We start from the raw sequence: 15,282 nt of genomic DNA, 5'->3' as shown, positions 1-15,282 counted from the left end.
TTTGATTCTGATGTTCCTATTAAACAGAACTGGCAATAAAAATGTGGAAAAAATGATCACAGAGCTGCCTTTCCTCCCAAAGGGTTCCACAGGAGAGGCTTCCAAAGAAGCGATTCTGTCAATACATGACCAATGTTTTCTTCATGTTTCTACGGAAAGGTAGTGAAATTATTACTTGGGATGGGAGAATAAATTATGTGTCCCGAGATATAGAACAAGGGTAGGTGTCAGTGTAATGTGGGATTTTTGGTGCCATGCGTGGGTCAGCATGTTCCCGGACCCTTAAATCACCTGAGTGGTGGTGTAATTATGAGTCTTTGGGACGCCACTCAACCCTTTAATACCCAGGGGGCTCTGCAACGGCGCCACTTGTTGCGCAAGTATTCACAGAGAGGGAGTTGGTGGGAGGGACTGACAGAGAGAGGCAGAGGAAGCGGCTGAGGGTGGAGGAGAGCTGGGATCCCCTCAGGCAATTTCGAGGTTAATCTTCCAAATGTCGGCTGACAAAGCAATATTGCTGAGTGGATGTGTGTGAAGGGGCAGGATTGGGGGCTGCGGCAGAGGGGTTTAGGGTGGCAAGGCAAATGAAAGAGAAGCACTCCACTTCAGACAGCTTGGGCAACATTTAAAATTATGTTGTTCTTTTTGTTCTTCCTTGAAAACAAGTGTTGTTGTTTTTACAGGAAAAGTGTATCTGGCAGTCAAATTACCAGAATAAAATGTTGGCGTGTCTGATGTCAGAGCTGTTGAACCAAAAATATCTGTCATATCAACATTTCCTATGAATGCAAATGGGGTAATAATGACGTATCATATAGACCATACCATTTTTTTTAAGTGAATTTAGTTTCAACAGGCATGTATTGTAAATATGTATTTAGAATATTAAATACGATTTGGATTCGTTCTGATTTGGACACATTGTTCAAGAGCACTCCTTTTCCTTCTCTGGGTCATAGAAAGTTTTATTCGTTGACTTTACAAATTGCTTTCAGAGAAAGGAAATGCATTTATATGTCATGTTTTCCTGCACAGGGCACGCAAAAGTACACAAAAATAAAATCAAACAAAACCAGCAAGAACATATGAAGAAAAACAGAGCAATAAAAATGATCAAAGTATGCAGGAAACAGAGAGAAACAATTAAAAAAAAAACATGAAAACACATGCCAGTAATCAGTAAACAAACTTTTTTTTTTTTCCCCCCAAGTTTAAATTTAAAGGTGCTCAGCACTGTTTCTAGTCCTCTGGAATATAAGCTAACAAGGTCCGGCCAGCTTCTTGATGTCCCGTCAGTGATGATGTCACCGGCGGCCTTTCTCAAGTGAGACTATTTGACCGAGTCATGTTGCATCAACTGATAAATAAACACAGGAGAGCCTGAGATCAGAGCCATCCATGACGAGCTCCTTGACAGCCAGCCCACTGATTTTAATTAACTCTGGTGATTTATGGGCTTGATCTTCACTGAGACATAAGTGATGTGATCGATATTTGCTCGCAGGCAGATGACAAGATCTTTACAATTTTAACAAAGCAGGTTGAAGCCCAGACATGACATTTCTTCTGCAGTTAATTAGCTGTCCAACAGCAGCGTTGAGTGTGTGAGTATGGATCCGTGGGAGAGTCAGACTACACCTTCACAACCGTTGTGAAGAGGAAAAATGCTTTTATAATGGATTATACCTTAAACCTTCCAAAAGTTGTTTTTTTTTCCCCTTTCATGAATCCTTCAGACGAATGCCTGAGATTGATGATAATGAAAAGGCAACAATCCTTTCCATCTATAGTTGGATATATCACAGATACAAGTCTGACCTGACAATCTGTAATAACTGCAGTAGTGCAATCATATGTCTAACTCTGCTGACATGACCTCAAAGGTTAGCTTAGGTTAGCTGGAAGCCCTCCATGACTATAATACTAACATATTACACACCTTGTCTGAAACTACAGTGCAGTACTTGGAGCTGTTGCCAAACGAGTTCATGCAATGCTCATCAAACTCATCGCTGCCAGGTAAATATTTGTGCATTTCATGTGTATGAAGTTTGCACACAGTTCATGTGCACCGGAAACTTATATTAGCCTAGCTGGTAACTTCTGGTAAGCCCTCTGCTAACTTGAATCTGGATATTTTTTCAAAGTTATTTAGCAGTGGTTTTGTGACGAAAAAAAAAAAGTTATTAGCATCGACATTTGATTAAAGGTTGTATTTAAAAACACTAGTCTTCCTTTGAATATTACTGAGTTAAGTTAACAACATGAAAGCGTGTTTTAGTTTTTATGCCAATATTGTGTTGCACAAACATTGAACAGCTATTACTATTACTATCCTTATAATACCTGACAGATCTGAACTGGCAGGTCATATTCGTCGGTTATATTGCACCAATCATAGTGACAACATTATTAAATCAGTGCAGCCAGAGTGAAGCTCTGGGAAAAACACACTCTAATTATGTCAGACTTTCTAATTGTTTTGACTCATGTGGTGTAATTGGGTAATCGTTTTATTTTGAAACATTTTAGTGAAACCAACACCTTGTTCAATTAGTTCTACTAAAGTCCTTGCCGAGCATTATCTTGGTTCCAGAACACTAAATCTGTCCTATTATAATGCTACCTAAGATGCTGATTTATGATAAAAGACTGTATAATATTTCCATCCATCCATCCACCGTCTTCCGCTTGTTCCTATTCAGGGTCACAAGGCGGGGGGGGGGGGGGGGGGGGGGTAAAGCCTATCCCAGCGGCTACGGGTTAGAGGAGACTCACACAGAAAGATCCTGTGTCCGAGCCGGGACTCAAACCCAGAACCTTCTTGCTGTGAGGTGACAGTGCTGACCACTGCACCACCGTGCCGCCTTGTATAATATTTGTACACAGTAATTCTGAAACTGACACTAGATGTGCCTAACATGAATATAATGTACAGTAGCCAGTCTTTCATCCCGTGACTAACTAGCAGTTTCCTCTGTTGGCATCTTTCTGAATATGATTGAACTTCGTCTTTAAGATGCATGCAACATGACCGACACCAGCCAGAACGAAAGAACTGTTACAACGCGTCTGAAGGAAAGTAATCACTCGCGACCTCTTTCCTCTTTCCACTGGTCGATGGCTGTAGGGTCAAGGTGACTTCCTCTTCCTCTGCTCCGTTTCTCACAGTCAACTTTGCTTATACCACCATCTGCTGATGGAAATGTGTGATGCAAATGTTATTCCCGCCAAACCAGTTGACGGAAACTTGGCTGATTTGCATTTTGAAAATTGACTTGACATTTGCAAGGAAAATAGATAAATAATAGTAATAGTAATAATAGGTTTCTATCATTATAACCAAAACTTCTCTACACATTTCAATTCATAAATGACTCATCAGTCACTGAATGCCACCCATGTGACCATTCTGATGGTAACTTTACTCTATTTTGTGAATTGATTACTTTGTGCCAGTAAACACTGACTAACTTGCTCAATGAATTCAGACCACTCTAAAATCCGAAATATTAATGTTAAAGTTTTTCTCTTGAAGCATCTGTGTGTGTTCACACCTCATCAGTGGCTTGTTTTCTTTAGCTTGTGTGACACATTGCAATAGATATTTTTAGAAGAGGCTCTCTGTTAAAGGTTTACGCCCTTACACGCATAGATGCATGACAGCCCATCAAAACACATGAGCATGGGCACATTCATATTTTTTTTCTCTTTGTTGTCATTGACTTTTTAATCTATTTCACTTGCATAAGATTTGACAGGACTCCCACTAGTTTGTTGAGGTAATTACCTGTAGACATGCTGCAGAACAAAGCAATCAGGGAGGTTCCTTATATACACTGTCTAGACTTGGTGTCTCGCTCCCTCTCTCTGTGTCCCTCCATTTATTGTTTGACCTGTTGTCTGACCTGACGAGGAATCAACGTTTAACTTGAAAGAGGACAGATGACGCCAACTGTCCTCAGCTCATTACTTGTCATTTATCCTTTAATGTGGATGAAAAATGTAGTCTTTTTTCAGTATTTTTGCTGCATCAACAGATTTCTGAGCCTCAAATGTTAAATCCCACCATGTAAGAGTTGTTACCCTGAGACAAACAACAGGGCAGTGCAGTAAAGAGACAGCTAGTCTGACCCGCTGTAATGGCTCTCCTTTGAAGTGGGGAAGATAGTGCTTGTAATCAGCTTAATTGATTGTAACAAGGCACCAGCAGCAGAGAGTAAGTTAGAGACGGAGCGCTGTGGGGTGGCTTTAGAGAGTCACTTGTGTTTTGGTAGACTGGTAATTCACCATAATGACAGCCATTACTCCAAAGGCAAACAATGTCACTTACGTCTCCAAACTCTGGGTCAAGTTGGCAGATGGAGTCATTGCACTAAAACATATCCCCGGGGGAAATGACAAATAAATAGAGTTTAAGTACACCTCAAGTACTATTGAATCACGTGCAATTGCCATTCAATTAGGCGAGGAGTAAACCAGAGAGCAACACAATCACTTTTGTTCTAAAGAACAATTAAGAATAGGGCGATTGTCCCGCGTTGATCAAAGCACAACGTTGGATTTGCCATTGTTACATGGTGTGAACAAGAATGAATGATTGCACAATCAATACATGAATAACCTGTCAGTATTCCACACCTCTCTCTCTCTCTCTCTCTCTTTCTCTCTCTCTCTCTCTCTCTCTCTCTCGCGCCGTTTAGCTGAGTCTGTCTTACTTGCTCTCTGTCCTCATCTGGAGTTGATCATCCAATTTCCTGAGCAGTATTACAGTCAAAAATTATCCACAGATCAGCACGCAGCCCAACTTAAAAGGCTCAGAAGGGGCACAGATAGACAGGGGCAGAGAGAGACAGAATGTCATATCATAAGCATGAAATTATTATTTTTGGTTAAGGTGTCCATTGGCATCATTGTCTTTTAGGTTGATGTAAGGAATGTGATGATGTTCAGAAGACATGGAGCAACATATGAAGTAATTTGGAGTCATGGCCATCTATGACTGCATACTAATATCTTTAGTCTTTTATTTTATTCATCACTCATACAGGTAACACACCTATCATCTGGTTTGGAACAAATACAGTTGTTGATATAATGCATTCTTTGTCAGAAGATGGCAGTTTATAGGCTGAAAGATTGCAGAGGAGGTTGCAAACCTGGAGACAAAATTAGTCATCTTGCTCATCTACCAGCAAAAAAGAGAAAGGACTTGAGGAATTACTTTCAGGTGGGCATGCTCATTGTTATTTCATGCCAGTTAGTATCAGCAGTGCTCTAATTGTTTGGAGAGAAAGTTTGGGAATAGGAAACTGAATAGTAATTTGAGCACAAGTGTAAAAACAAACCTTTTTTCAGCTTCTTTGTGTTAAGTTTTGCTATCTCCCTTAACCTTTTCTCAATCAATACTTCAAAATACACATATGATGACGGAACCAGGTCTACTGTCCGTCTATGTCCTTCTTTCTCTGCAGAAAGGTGAGGCAGATAAATCCGTGCTGCAAACTGTCAGGTAGTGTTTCAGTTCAGCCACTGTTCTATTTCAAAGGGCACATGAGGAGATTTGCGAGCTTAGGTGGAGAAAGACTCACTGCGAAGGACTCCAGTGTTAGCTCTTACTCAACGGGGCCAGAGCAAAGACAACTGTGATTGAGTGTCCTGAGCTCGTCGTCTTATAAGCTCTGGCCTCAGTCCTACTGTGACTGGCGTCTTTCCCTCATTAAACAGTGGTGAGTCTTGAGTCTGCCACAGCACTTCAAACACCCCCCCCCCCCACACACACACACACACACACACTAGACAGGAAGGATTGCATAAAGAGAATCCCAGTCCACTGTGGTGTCAAGTTATAAGTTTGTTTGCACCTCTTTTCATGTCTCCACAGTCACTCAGGCATCTGGATGGTCAATCTGTCAATCTCAGAACCTCCTACTGATTGAGATAATCAGTAGTTCAGTTAGCCTTTCAGCCTAATGTTAGGGAGTCATCCAGCCCACTAGCCAGCTAATCGATGAGTCAGTCCATCCCCTCTTATCTGGTGACCTCTTAAAACTGTTACAACCAGCTTTGATGTTCCCTTTTTCCTGTTATGTCAGCGTGGCTCATTCGTGTATTTGGTTAAGTGCTTTGTTCTTTATGACTCTATCAAAGAAGCCCTTGTTAGATACTATTGGAAAGATGTACTACAAGATTTTACCTCAATAAATTTAAACACAAACAGATATAAATTTGGATTTTTATCAAATACTTACTGAAAGTCTTGATGCTAATTAGCTGTTACATGACATTCAGCAAGACACTGAACTCCCTATGTCAATTGCCAAGTGTTGATATTATTAATGAAACCTCTTTTAAGGATGCTTTTTATATTTGTCAAAAGACTCATTACCATGCACATAAACACCATTTCTTTCTCTTAACTCCCCATGTGCAAGCCCATTTCACTCTCATATAACCCGAAGGGTGCGTGTAATGCAGCCATAATAGCTGGGAAAGTTGTGGCTTTCCCTACCATGAAATGCTATTTGGTGTAATGAGACAAAAATTTCTTTTAAAGGGATTTGTTTTTGTGGTTAAAATTGTTTGTTGTGTGGAAGGTGGATTTCCCCAATCTCTGGAAAACTTCCCAGAATACTGTGCGTGTTCACACGATCACATGCAACGCACACGCACGCAAACACACATGCATGCAAACACGCGCACAAATGCCCTAACAGCACCACTTAAAAACAATTATACCATTTCAGTGCTTCTCCATAATAACAAACCTCTTTGTGATTTACACGGCGGCCTTGTCATAAATCCTACTTGTCAGGACTGATTAAGATATAGGGTGTCAAAGGGAATCTACATTGTTGTGCATGGAGCAGATGGCCCAAGGCTAGTCTCTCTCTCTCTCTCCCTGTAAAAGTTGAGGGTTTGACACGGAAGCTGAAGTCATGAGGCCTATGATACACATTGAGTCATTAAAGTCTGATGATGTCTCCTAATCTCCCATCTTGTTTTCCACGTCATGGTTAATTTCCAAAAGCTTGAATGCAGTCATCTGAAAAATGTGAATACTTGACTTGATTCCCCAAAAATGTGAAACTTTGGACTGAAGAATTGCAAAAGATGAAACCAATAATATACAGTAGTAACAAATAAAATAAATATTCTGTGATAAGTGGCAGGAACACCATGCCCTTGATCAACCCGTCCTTGGATAACCATGACCTAGATGAGTAAGAATCTACACTGAATTCTAAATAAATGAAAATGCTACAATCAACTCCTTCTAAAATAATCCTTTTCAAAGAGGTTAGATTCCACTCAACCTGAGTGATTTGTACCATGTTTTTGTTGGCTCACATTTCCCAAATCCTGATATTCTAGCTTTTGTACTTATCATCCACTGCACCAACCAGCTGACATAAGCAACAGGGGGGCGGGTGATCACAGCTATTTCAACTTGATACCTGGACGATCCACTGCAGAGGGCCCAGGCTCTGGGCCTATGCCAGTAAAGTTCCTTAATGCATTAATTAGATTAATTAACTACACCGCAATACTTCTCACTCTGCATGCTTCTGATGGCTTTATTCTGACTCTTCTAATAACATCTCCTCTATTTTTTTGTCATTTTGCACTTTAGTATGTACTTTTGCTTGTCTGTAGGTCATAAATGAAGAACATCAGAGCCTGGACTATCTAGCTGTCATCTACAGAGTAACATATTGATCCTGCTTCTGATAATGTTCAAACCACTTAAACACAACCCTGAATTGATGTTTGCAGATTTGTTATTCATATTCTGCTTGAACTACAACGACATGAATCTCTGGAGAGTTCAACATTTATATGGATGACACCACAGTATCCAGTCAAAAAATCCTCCTTTTTTTTAACTTTATCTTGCAGTTACGATGACACAACTGATTGCTATAACTTCTAATTATGATGCACCACTAAGATTTAAGAAAATTTCTAGCAGATGTTCAAAAAGCGACTAGAAACTCAGAGAAGATGGAGGAAATCAAAATTGCTTGTGTTCCACAAGGCTCGATCCTAGGTCCTCCACTTTTCACTCTATATATGCTTTTGCTTGGCTACATTACTGGCTAACATAGCACCAGCAACTATAATTTTGATATCCAGATGTTTCTCTCATTATCTCTTCTGTCATAAGATTATATTTATTTTAGATTATCTTATCTAAATGTACCAAATAAATTACCATTTACCACTAACTGTAGGCTGCACAGAACTAATATGACCTTTACTGGAAAAAAAAAATCAAACATATTTGCACATTTTTATGGTGTGCAAGAAAGGTCAGGAGGTGCCACAGTTTTAAGGCACCCAGCATTCTTAAAGCCTTCAAGGTGTAATATTTTAGTCATGAAATGAAAGGAGGACCTGATAATGATGGGTTATGTTGAGGTGAAGCTGTGAACCTACATTTGTGGATGAGTACGTAGGCTTTGCAATGTTCAAAACTTCATAAAAGAGCAGAGAGAGCAATTCCAAAAACATAATTGCAGTTGGTGATTGCCAAAGTAATTACCACCTTCAAAGGTTTGTGATGTTTTGTGGCACAGAGACAGGAATGCATTCCATTTGGCACAAATACAATTTCTCAATAGGTTTGTGAGAATTAGTCGCCATGAGCACTTTGTTACATGGGTTTTTGCACTATGTACTGTGTGCCCAATGCATTGCATGTTTTCCTGCATGTGACATGTTCAAATTATGTTTATTTACAACATGATATATTAAATCTATTTTGAGAAATTGGATGTGATCATTTCATATATCCCACATCACAGTTCTGTATCTTAATGTTCTGTGCCATGATACTTTCCGTTAGCCCCACATGCCCCCCGAACACACACACACACACACACACACACACACACACACACACACACACACACACACACACACACACACACACACACACACACACACACACACACACACACACCTGCAAGCTCACAATAATCAGCTGACTATCCTGTAACATAACCCAAAGCTGACTCAAGCAACAGATTGCCTCCTTCTCTTGTCATTAGCAAAATGGGCATCAATCTTTCACGTTACAGGAGGCCTCATTCCCTGGTTTCTGAATAGATCTGTCTCTAGTGTTAACAGCTAATTGGCCCTGGCGCCATTGTAGCATGTAAGGTAGTCATTTAGGTGTATTACAGGCGGAGGTTGTGAGGGCTTAAGAAGCTCAGGGAGAGTGAGAGAAAGATCAGGTGGGGTGACTGTTGGGAGCAATAAGATAATTTCAATGTGAGTACAAAAAGTGCATTTACATTGATGGTGGGTATGTGTATGTGACAGTTTGTTATTTACAGCATGTCCCACTGGTTTGACAAGTTACTTGTCTCACTAAGAAGAATGGAACTGAACCGTTTGCACGTCTAAGTTTCTTGATAAGTGTAGTTAAGGAATACACTACACAAAGGCAGAAGCCTAATTTCAAATGTCATTGTAATTGTATCATGAATAGACAATGGAACAGTGTTGTGCATGGTCCAAGTTTGTGTAAAAAAGAGTCATTTACAGAGGGAATCAGGAAATTGCGTGTTTTGAACAATGCATTTCATTAACAGTAGAAGACAGAAGAGCAGATCCGATATGATTGTTTCCCTCTCTGATAGCAGTTCTAGAACTTGACTTTGCATATCTGGTTCAGAGTACTGAGGTAATACAAGTTTATTGACTAACCCTGGATGGGGGAGATATGATTGCATCATTGTTGTATAACCTGGCTCAGGTGAAATGATGTACAAACCATGAACATAGAGAATGAACTTCAATAAACTTAAATGGAGAAGAACTTCACAATAGTTACACAGCTGTGATTGATAGAAGTGAAACTCAGGTAAATGTGGTTTAATCTGCAGCCTGCATCCAGCTTGATGCTATGTGAGCTATGAACTTCTGCAACTTTTTGTTAGCCTGGTGAGACCATCTGTATCCATCCAGCTCAAGAGTTCAGCGCTGCAGCTTCCTGGATCCCTTCCTATCTAGAACAAATACAAATTAGAACATAATCGACCAATAGGAACTGTGTGCTAACCATAGAAACACTGTCTTTGCCCTCTGTATGCCTTCTGCCGCTGTTGGTGTCCCAGTTTTCTAGGTAAAAAAACAAACAAAACAGGGAACCATTTCGTCTACTTCAATAGGATAGAGGTCATTTGGCTTTTTTTGGCAGGTCTACCAGAGTTTAAAAAAACAACAACAACATTAATCTAAGTGATGCAAACAATTCACTCCATGTTACACTCCAACATATTGTATCCCCACTTTTTAGTATTAGTAAAATTTGCTGGTGTGGTAGCATGAATGAGCGTCCTAATGGGAATGTAAATAGTGTGTGAGCACAGCTCCAACCGCTGATTATCCCAACCAAACATTCCACCACTTCAAAGCCTCTGCTGTAATTACAATGCTCTGAGGTGTGCCCGACCCACACAGAGGCTTCTCAAGCAACATCTCTTCACAAACACACATACACAAGTACTACGCAGACATCCACCGTGTACACACACAAACATGTTCAGACAAATTGCTTTCGCTATTATCAAGCTTAAATTATATGATGGAAAAAAGGAAGTGGGATGTGTGGGTAATTTTGGTTCACCCAGGAGATCCCCTCTCATACACCTCCTCTTATTCTATTCTGTTTTTGCTTGTGTGAATCAAAACCTAAAATTATGGCTACATTATTAACAACTTATACAGGGTTTTTTGGTTTGTCTGTTTTTTTTTTGTGCAGTAATAGACACTGGTAGCTACTGTAGTGAGAAATGCAGCAGCTTAAGTTCGTGCCAGATGAGTTGTGTTTCCAAATATGATTATTCAATGAGTGCCGGCGGGTTCTGTGATTAGAATAATACATTTGGCAGTTGTCTTGATTCAGCAGGGTTGCAGATAGATTGACATTAATGCCAAGAATGTCGTTTGACCTAACACTGCCTCAATTTTTGCCACCTCCTACACAGATCAGTCTCACAGCTGAAGTTGTAAGTAATCACTTTAGTTCTGATGTATTCTGGCACTGAAATCAAAACCAGTAACAAAGAAAGGGCGGGCAGATGGAGCAGGATATATGAATAAGATGAAAGGGAAGTTGGAAAGGACAAAAAATTATGTGGGGAAGAGATAGGGAAGTTTAAAAAAAACTGCAGAAAGTCATGTGATATTATGGAGTGGGAAGAAAACATAGGAGGAAAGAAATAAAGGAGAAAAACAGGATGCAGTTCAGTAAATATAGATGACAAACCAAAGCAAACGCTAAAATAAAATGCATGTAAAGAAACAATCCTCTGACAATCAGCCAAGAACGTGTTATGTGACTGACAAGTTGCCTGTAGGGTGTGTGGGCACAGTTAGCGAGAGAGAGAGAGAGAGAGAGAGAGAGAGAGAGAGAGAGAGAGAGAGAGTGAGAGAAGTGGAGGTGGGGAGCAAAGCTGGAGAAAAAAAGGCAACAGTTTCTCCCCTGAGGAGTCAGTCCTTTCATCTGGCCGCACACTGGCGCCTTCACAAACCCCTGATTGTCTGTGAAATACCCCCACTTTAATAAGGCAGCAGACTCTGCCCCACAGTCTGACGTAGCCCAGCTAGGCCTGCTGGCTCCTTGAATAAAAAAAAGTCATGAGTAGAGTTTTTCCATTCTCAGAGACGTTTGAGAAATATGCAGCGTGTCTTATTTGAGAAACGGTTCATACAGAAAAGAAAAACTATCCGCTTCTTTGCTGCATCTTATAACATCGAATGTGGACCTTGTGATTCATTATCATTCAGAGAAAGAGCTTTTCCAATTAGCGACGGTCTGGGTGTTAAATATGCGCAATTAGTCGACAGATAAGAAATTACTTAAACAACCATGATCATGGGAAAAATCTTAAGATAAGCCAAACATCCTTTCAGTTGGAAATACTTCAACCATCATCAAAGGACTGTTTCTTGAGATAAACTGCTGGAATAAGTGTGAAGTTTTCTGTCAGGGGCTTGGCTGCTTTCATCTGACAAAACGTGAAATTGTCCATGAGAAAATCACAATGAGTTACTTCATAAGAATCACAATGAGTTTCTTCATGTCTAATGTGTGTAGAGAATGGCATTTAATCATAGGACAAGGAGGATGAATGAGTCCACTACAGACACGGAGAACCATGTGAACGGTCTAGTTGGTGTCTGGACTGAGCTGACGATTTTAAAAATGTAAATCTTTCTTTTACTGATGTTGTTTAAGCAGTCATTTGAGTGTAACACTCTTCCATAAACGCTGGCCTAACATTGCAAGTCACAATGGAAAGTCCTAATAAAAAAAGAATCAGAGATAAAGAAAAGGGATCAGTGTTTCATCCTGGGAGTAATTCTCCATAATTATCCACATGGGCCCCGTGTTTACTCATGTAGTCTCATGAGGTTAGAGTCAGAGCTAATCAAATGGTGAACCATGATGTGGTTGAACTGAGGAGCAGCTAACAATTCTACAGAAGGTGCATTGAAAAATAATGAAAGAAATTCTTGATATCTATTTTATCGAAATGATGCCACTGTCCTTGAAAGACCTTGACGTCCATCAGTTCGTTTGTTTTTGTCTTTTTTTGTGGCTCAAAGCTATTTTTAGAACTTCAGACATTACCATACAACTACATATTTCTTATTAACTGAAATAAGTGACATTGATATTTTGTCACACTGAGGACTTTTTGCTCATTTGTTCTCTCGCCCTCTCTCTCTCTCTCTCTCTCACACACACACACACACACACACACACACGTCAAAAAAATAATGAAACGACCTGCACTACACCGCAGTAGTTTGGTCGAGTGTCGCTACCAGGTCCTCTTAAATACTGATAATTGTGTTGGGTGTGTTACATTATACCCCTTACACCAAAACAAACAGCGTCTGTTACGGTTGACCCTGGAGGCAGCATCGTAAACATCTCGGGCCGCAGTGATTGGTTCAAATGGAGTCGTGCCGACGTGATGCGTGCACACACGCCTACACGCAACTTGACAGCAGCGATACTCCGCGCTCGCTGGAGCCAAACTCACCTGGCCGCTCTCTGTCCGTCAACTTGGAGTTTACCTGCCTGCTGATGAGATCCGGAGGAGAAATGGCTTCTCATGAGACTTTTAAGGACTTAGGGTGCAGGTCATCCGAGGAGGACAGTAATCGTGCGAACTCAGGAACGGGAGAGGAGAAGAGAGCTCCGGTGACGCACCGGCATCACCCATTCAGCGTGGAGGCGATCATGTCCGGGAGGAAAACGGAGTCCGCTCGCTGTAAAGTGGAGGGTGCATCGGTGGTGGTTTCACCCACGGGATTAAACTCTGTGTATCTGTGCCGAGAGGCGTGCAGTCCTCCCATGGAGAGCCGAAAGAACTTTACGGCTTCGCCCTCGTCGCCGGTAAAATCGGAGACGTCAGAGTCAGAAGACTGCGCACCCTGGGTCAGCAGCAGCGCCTTCCCCCCTCAGCCCCGTGAGTTGATCCCACACACTACTGACGCTGTTCTAGACAACATTTGCAACCATGTAGATTACGATATTCAAGCGAATTTTGAACAAGTGCATGGCAGTTATGAAAGCTCCTACCAGACGAGGAGACTAAACAAGCTGCTGGAGTCAAGTCTCTTGATTGAGGAGCTGGATAAAAAAACTCGGAAAGTGTGAACTGCAAAATGAGCCCCAAGTGTCACCCAGGGATTATGGTTGGGTAAACAGTATGGATTATTTTCATGACATATCATCACTCTGTTTCTTCTCCCAGGTCATGTCAATCCTGCCTGTCAGTTGAGGAAACACAAAACCAACCGGAAACCCCGCACTCCCTTCACCACGTCCCAACTCTTGGCCCTGGAGCGGAAGTTCAGGCAGAAGCAGTACCTGTCCATCGCTGAGCGGGCCGAGTTCTCCTCCTCCCTCACCCTGACAGAGACCCAGGTCAAGATCTGGTTCCAGAATCGTAGGGCAAAAGCCAAGAGGCTCCAGGAGGCCGAGCTGGAGAAGCTAAAGATGGCAGCTGATGCTAAGACTGCAGCAGTGGCAGCCGCCGCCGCCGGAGCGTTACACCCTGGCTTTACGTTACCGCTGTCACTGGGCACCATGTCTCTGTATGGACAGTCGTACTCTGCCTATCACCAGCACAACAGACCCCTCATGCCCATCTCCCCTTTAGGACTGTATGCTGCGCCTCTGGGTTACAGCATGTACCATCTGTCATAAAAAAAGAATGGAAATAACACTGGCTCTGGTGAAATGGGTTTCCCAGAATGGACAGACAGGATGTTTGACTGACTTTAAAAAAAAAAAAAATCTTAAATCTATATCTACTGCACAAGGAGATCATTTCTCCCCAGGGTGAGGATTAAAAAACAACTTTCTCCCGCTTGGACTCCGTTTACATGACGTGTCTATGTGAGGCAGGGCGTCACTGTCCAGCTGTTGATGTTCTCATGCCACGATCGAGCTGCATGGGCAGAGACTTGAGCTGGACACAAAACCCCAGACTAAAGTTTAACCCTCACTTAAGCCTTCCTCTTCATCAGATAGCCTCCAGTGCCTCACGTGTAAAAGGGCCTTAATATAAAGAAACTTTACAGACGTGTGGAGTGTCTCAGTAACTCAGGCCGAATAAAACATATCACTTTAACAGCAATTCTTTTGATAAGTGTATGCCTTGAAAAACTCTCAACTTCAGGTTTGTTGTGTCTTCAAGTCAAAAAGCCTCAAATTAGTGATCACAATCAAAGCTTTATGTGTCATTTTAGAGTTTGCTCCATCTGTCGTAGCAAGAAAACATTTTGATCACACCACTTATTTCCTTTTTAACACAACTGAAGACACGCAACATATTTATTCTCTCTGACATACGATGAACGAATAGCTCATGTTGTGTATTTATGATAGGAGTTTTTACCAAAGTTCTATTTGTTCTCTTGAACGTCCCTTTGAAAGGGCCTATATTATGCTATGCAGCTTATAGATTATATGAAAAAAACAATAAAAAAACAAGTCAAGCTTTTCAGAATGCTTCTTTTAAATGACATTTCAGTTTATGTGTAAAAAGAATAAATAAAAATAAAAACACAATACTTAAACGTGTGTAGTTCAGTTTGTGTAATTTACCAGTGAAACCAGCTGTTATGACTTTTTAAATTATTGTTCGCCCTTTCCAGATACAGCTGTTCTACGTTTGTGTGCGTGCGTGCGTGCGTGCGTGTGTGAGAGAGATTGTGTGTGTGCACTAGCACGCGTACGCTATACTTCCG

General features: G+C 41.2%; 1 protein-coding gene across 1 annotated transcript; it reads left to right on the top strand.

Moving 5' to 3' along the window:
- Nucleotides 1-13,059: 13,059 nt before the first annotated feature.
- Nucleotides 13,060-15,095, top strand: msx2b (muscle segment homeobox 2b). Its single transcript, XM_086226195.1, has 2 exons — nt 13,060-13,493; nt 13,782-15,095. Exons 1-2 carry the CDS (start codon nt 13,109-13,111, stop codon nt 14,234-14,236), a joined length of 840 nt encoding a protein of 279 aa, XP_086082321.1. The 5' UTR covers nt 13,060-13,108; the 3' UTR covers nt 14,237-15,095.
- The last annotated feature ends 187 nt before the right edge of the window (nt 15,096-15,282 follow it).

The sequence above is a fragment of the Aulostomus chinensis genome, chromosome 15 (assembly GCF_037954235.1).
Source record: "Aulostomus chinensis isolate RoL2024-O1b breed Wild chromosome 15, RoL_Achi_v1.0, whole genome shotgun sequence".
In the NCBI taxonomy this organism is placed as follows: domain Eukaryota; kingdom Metazoa; phylum Chordata; class Actinopteri; order Syngnathiformes; family Aulostomidae; genus Aulostomus; species Aulostomus chinensis.
The sequence above is the reverse complement of the archived record's forward strand: the minus strand, read 5'-3'. Positions and strand labels throughout refer to the sequence as shown.

What these genes read in the sequence shown, in the direction of transcription:
- msx2b (XM_086226195.1), top strand. Translation starts at nt 13,109, where the DNA reads ATGAGATCCGGAGGAGAAATGGCTTCTCATGAGACTTTTAAGGACTTA. An exon ending in CGCCTTCCCCCCTCAGCCCC is followed by an intron (nt 13,494 to 13,781) that starts GTGAGTTGATCC and finishes TTCTTCTCCCAG; the next exon opens with GTCATGTCAATCCTGCCTGT.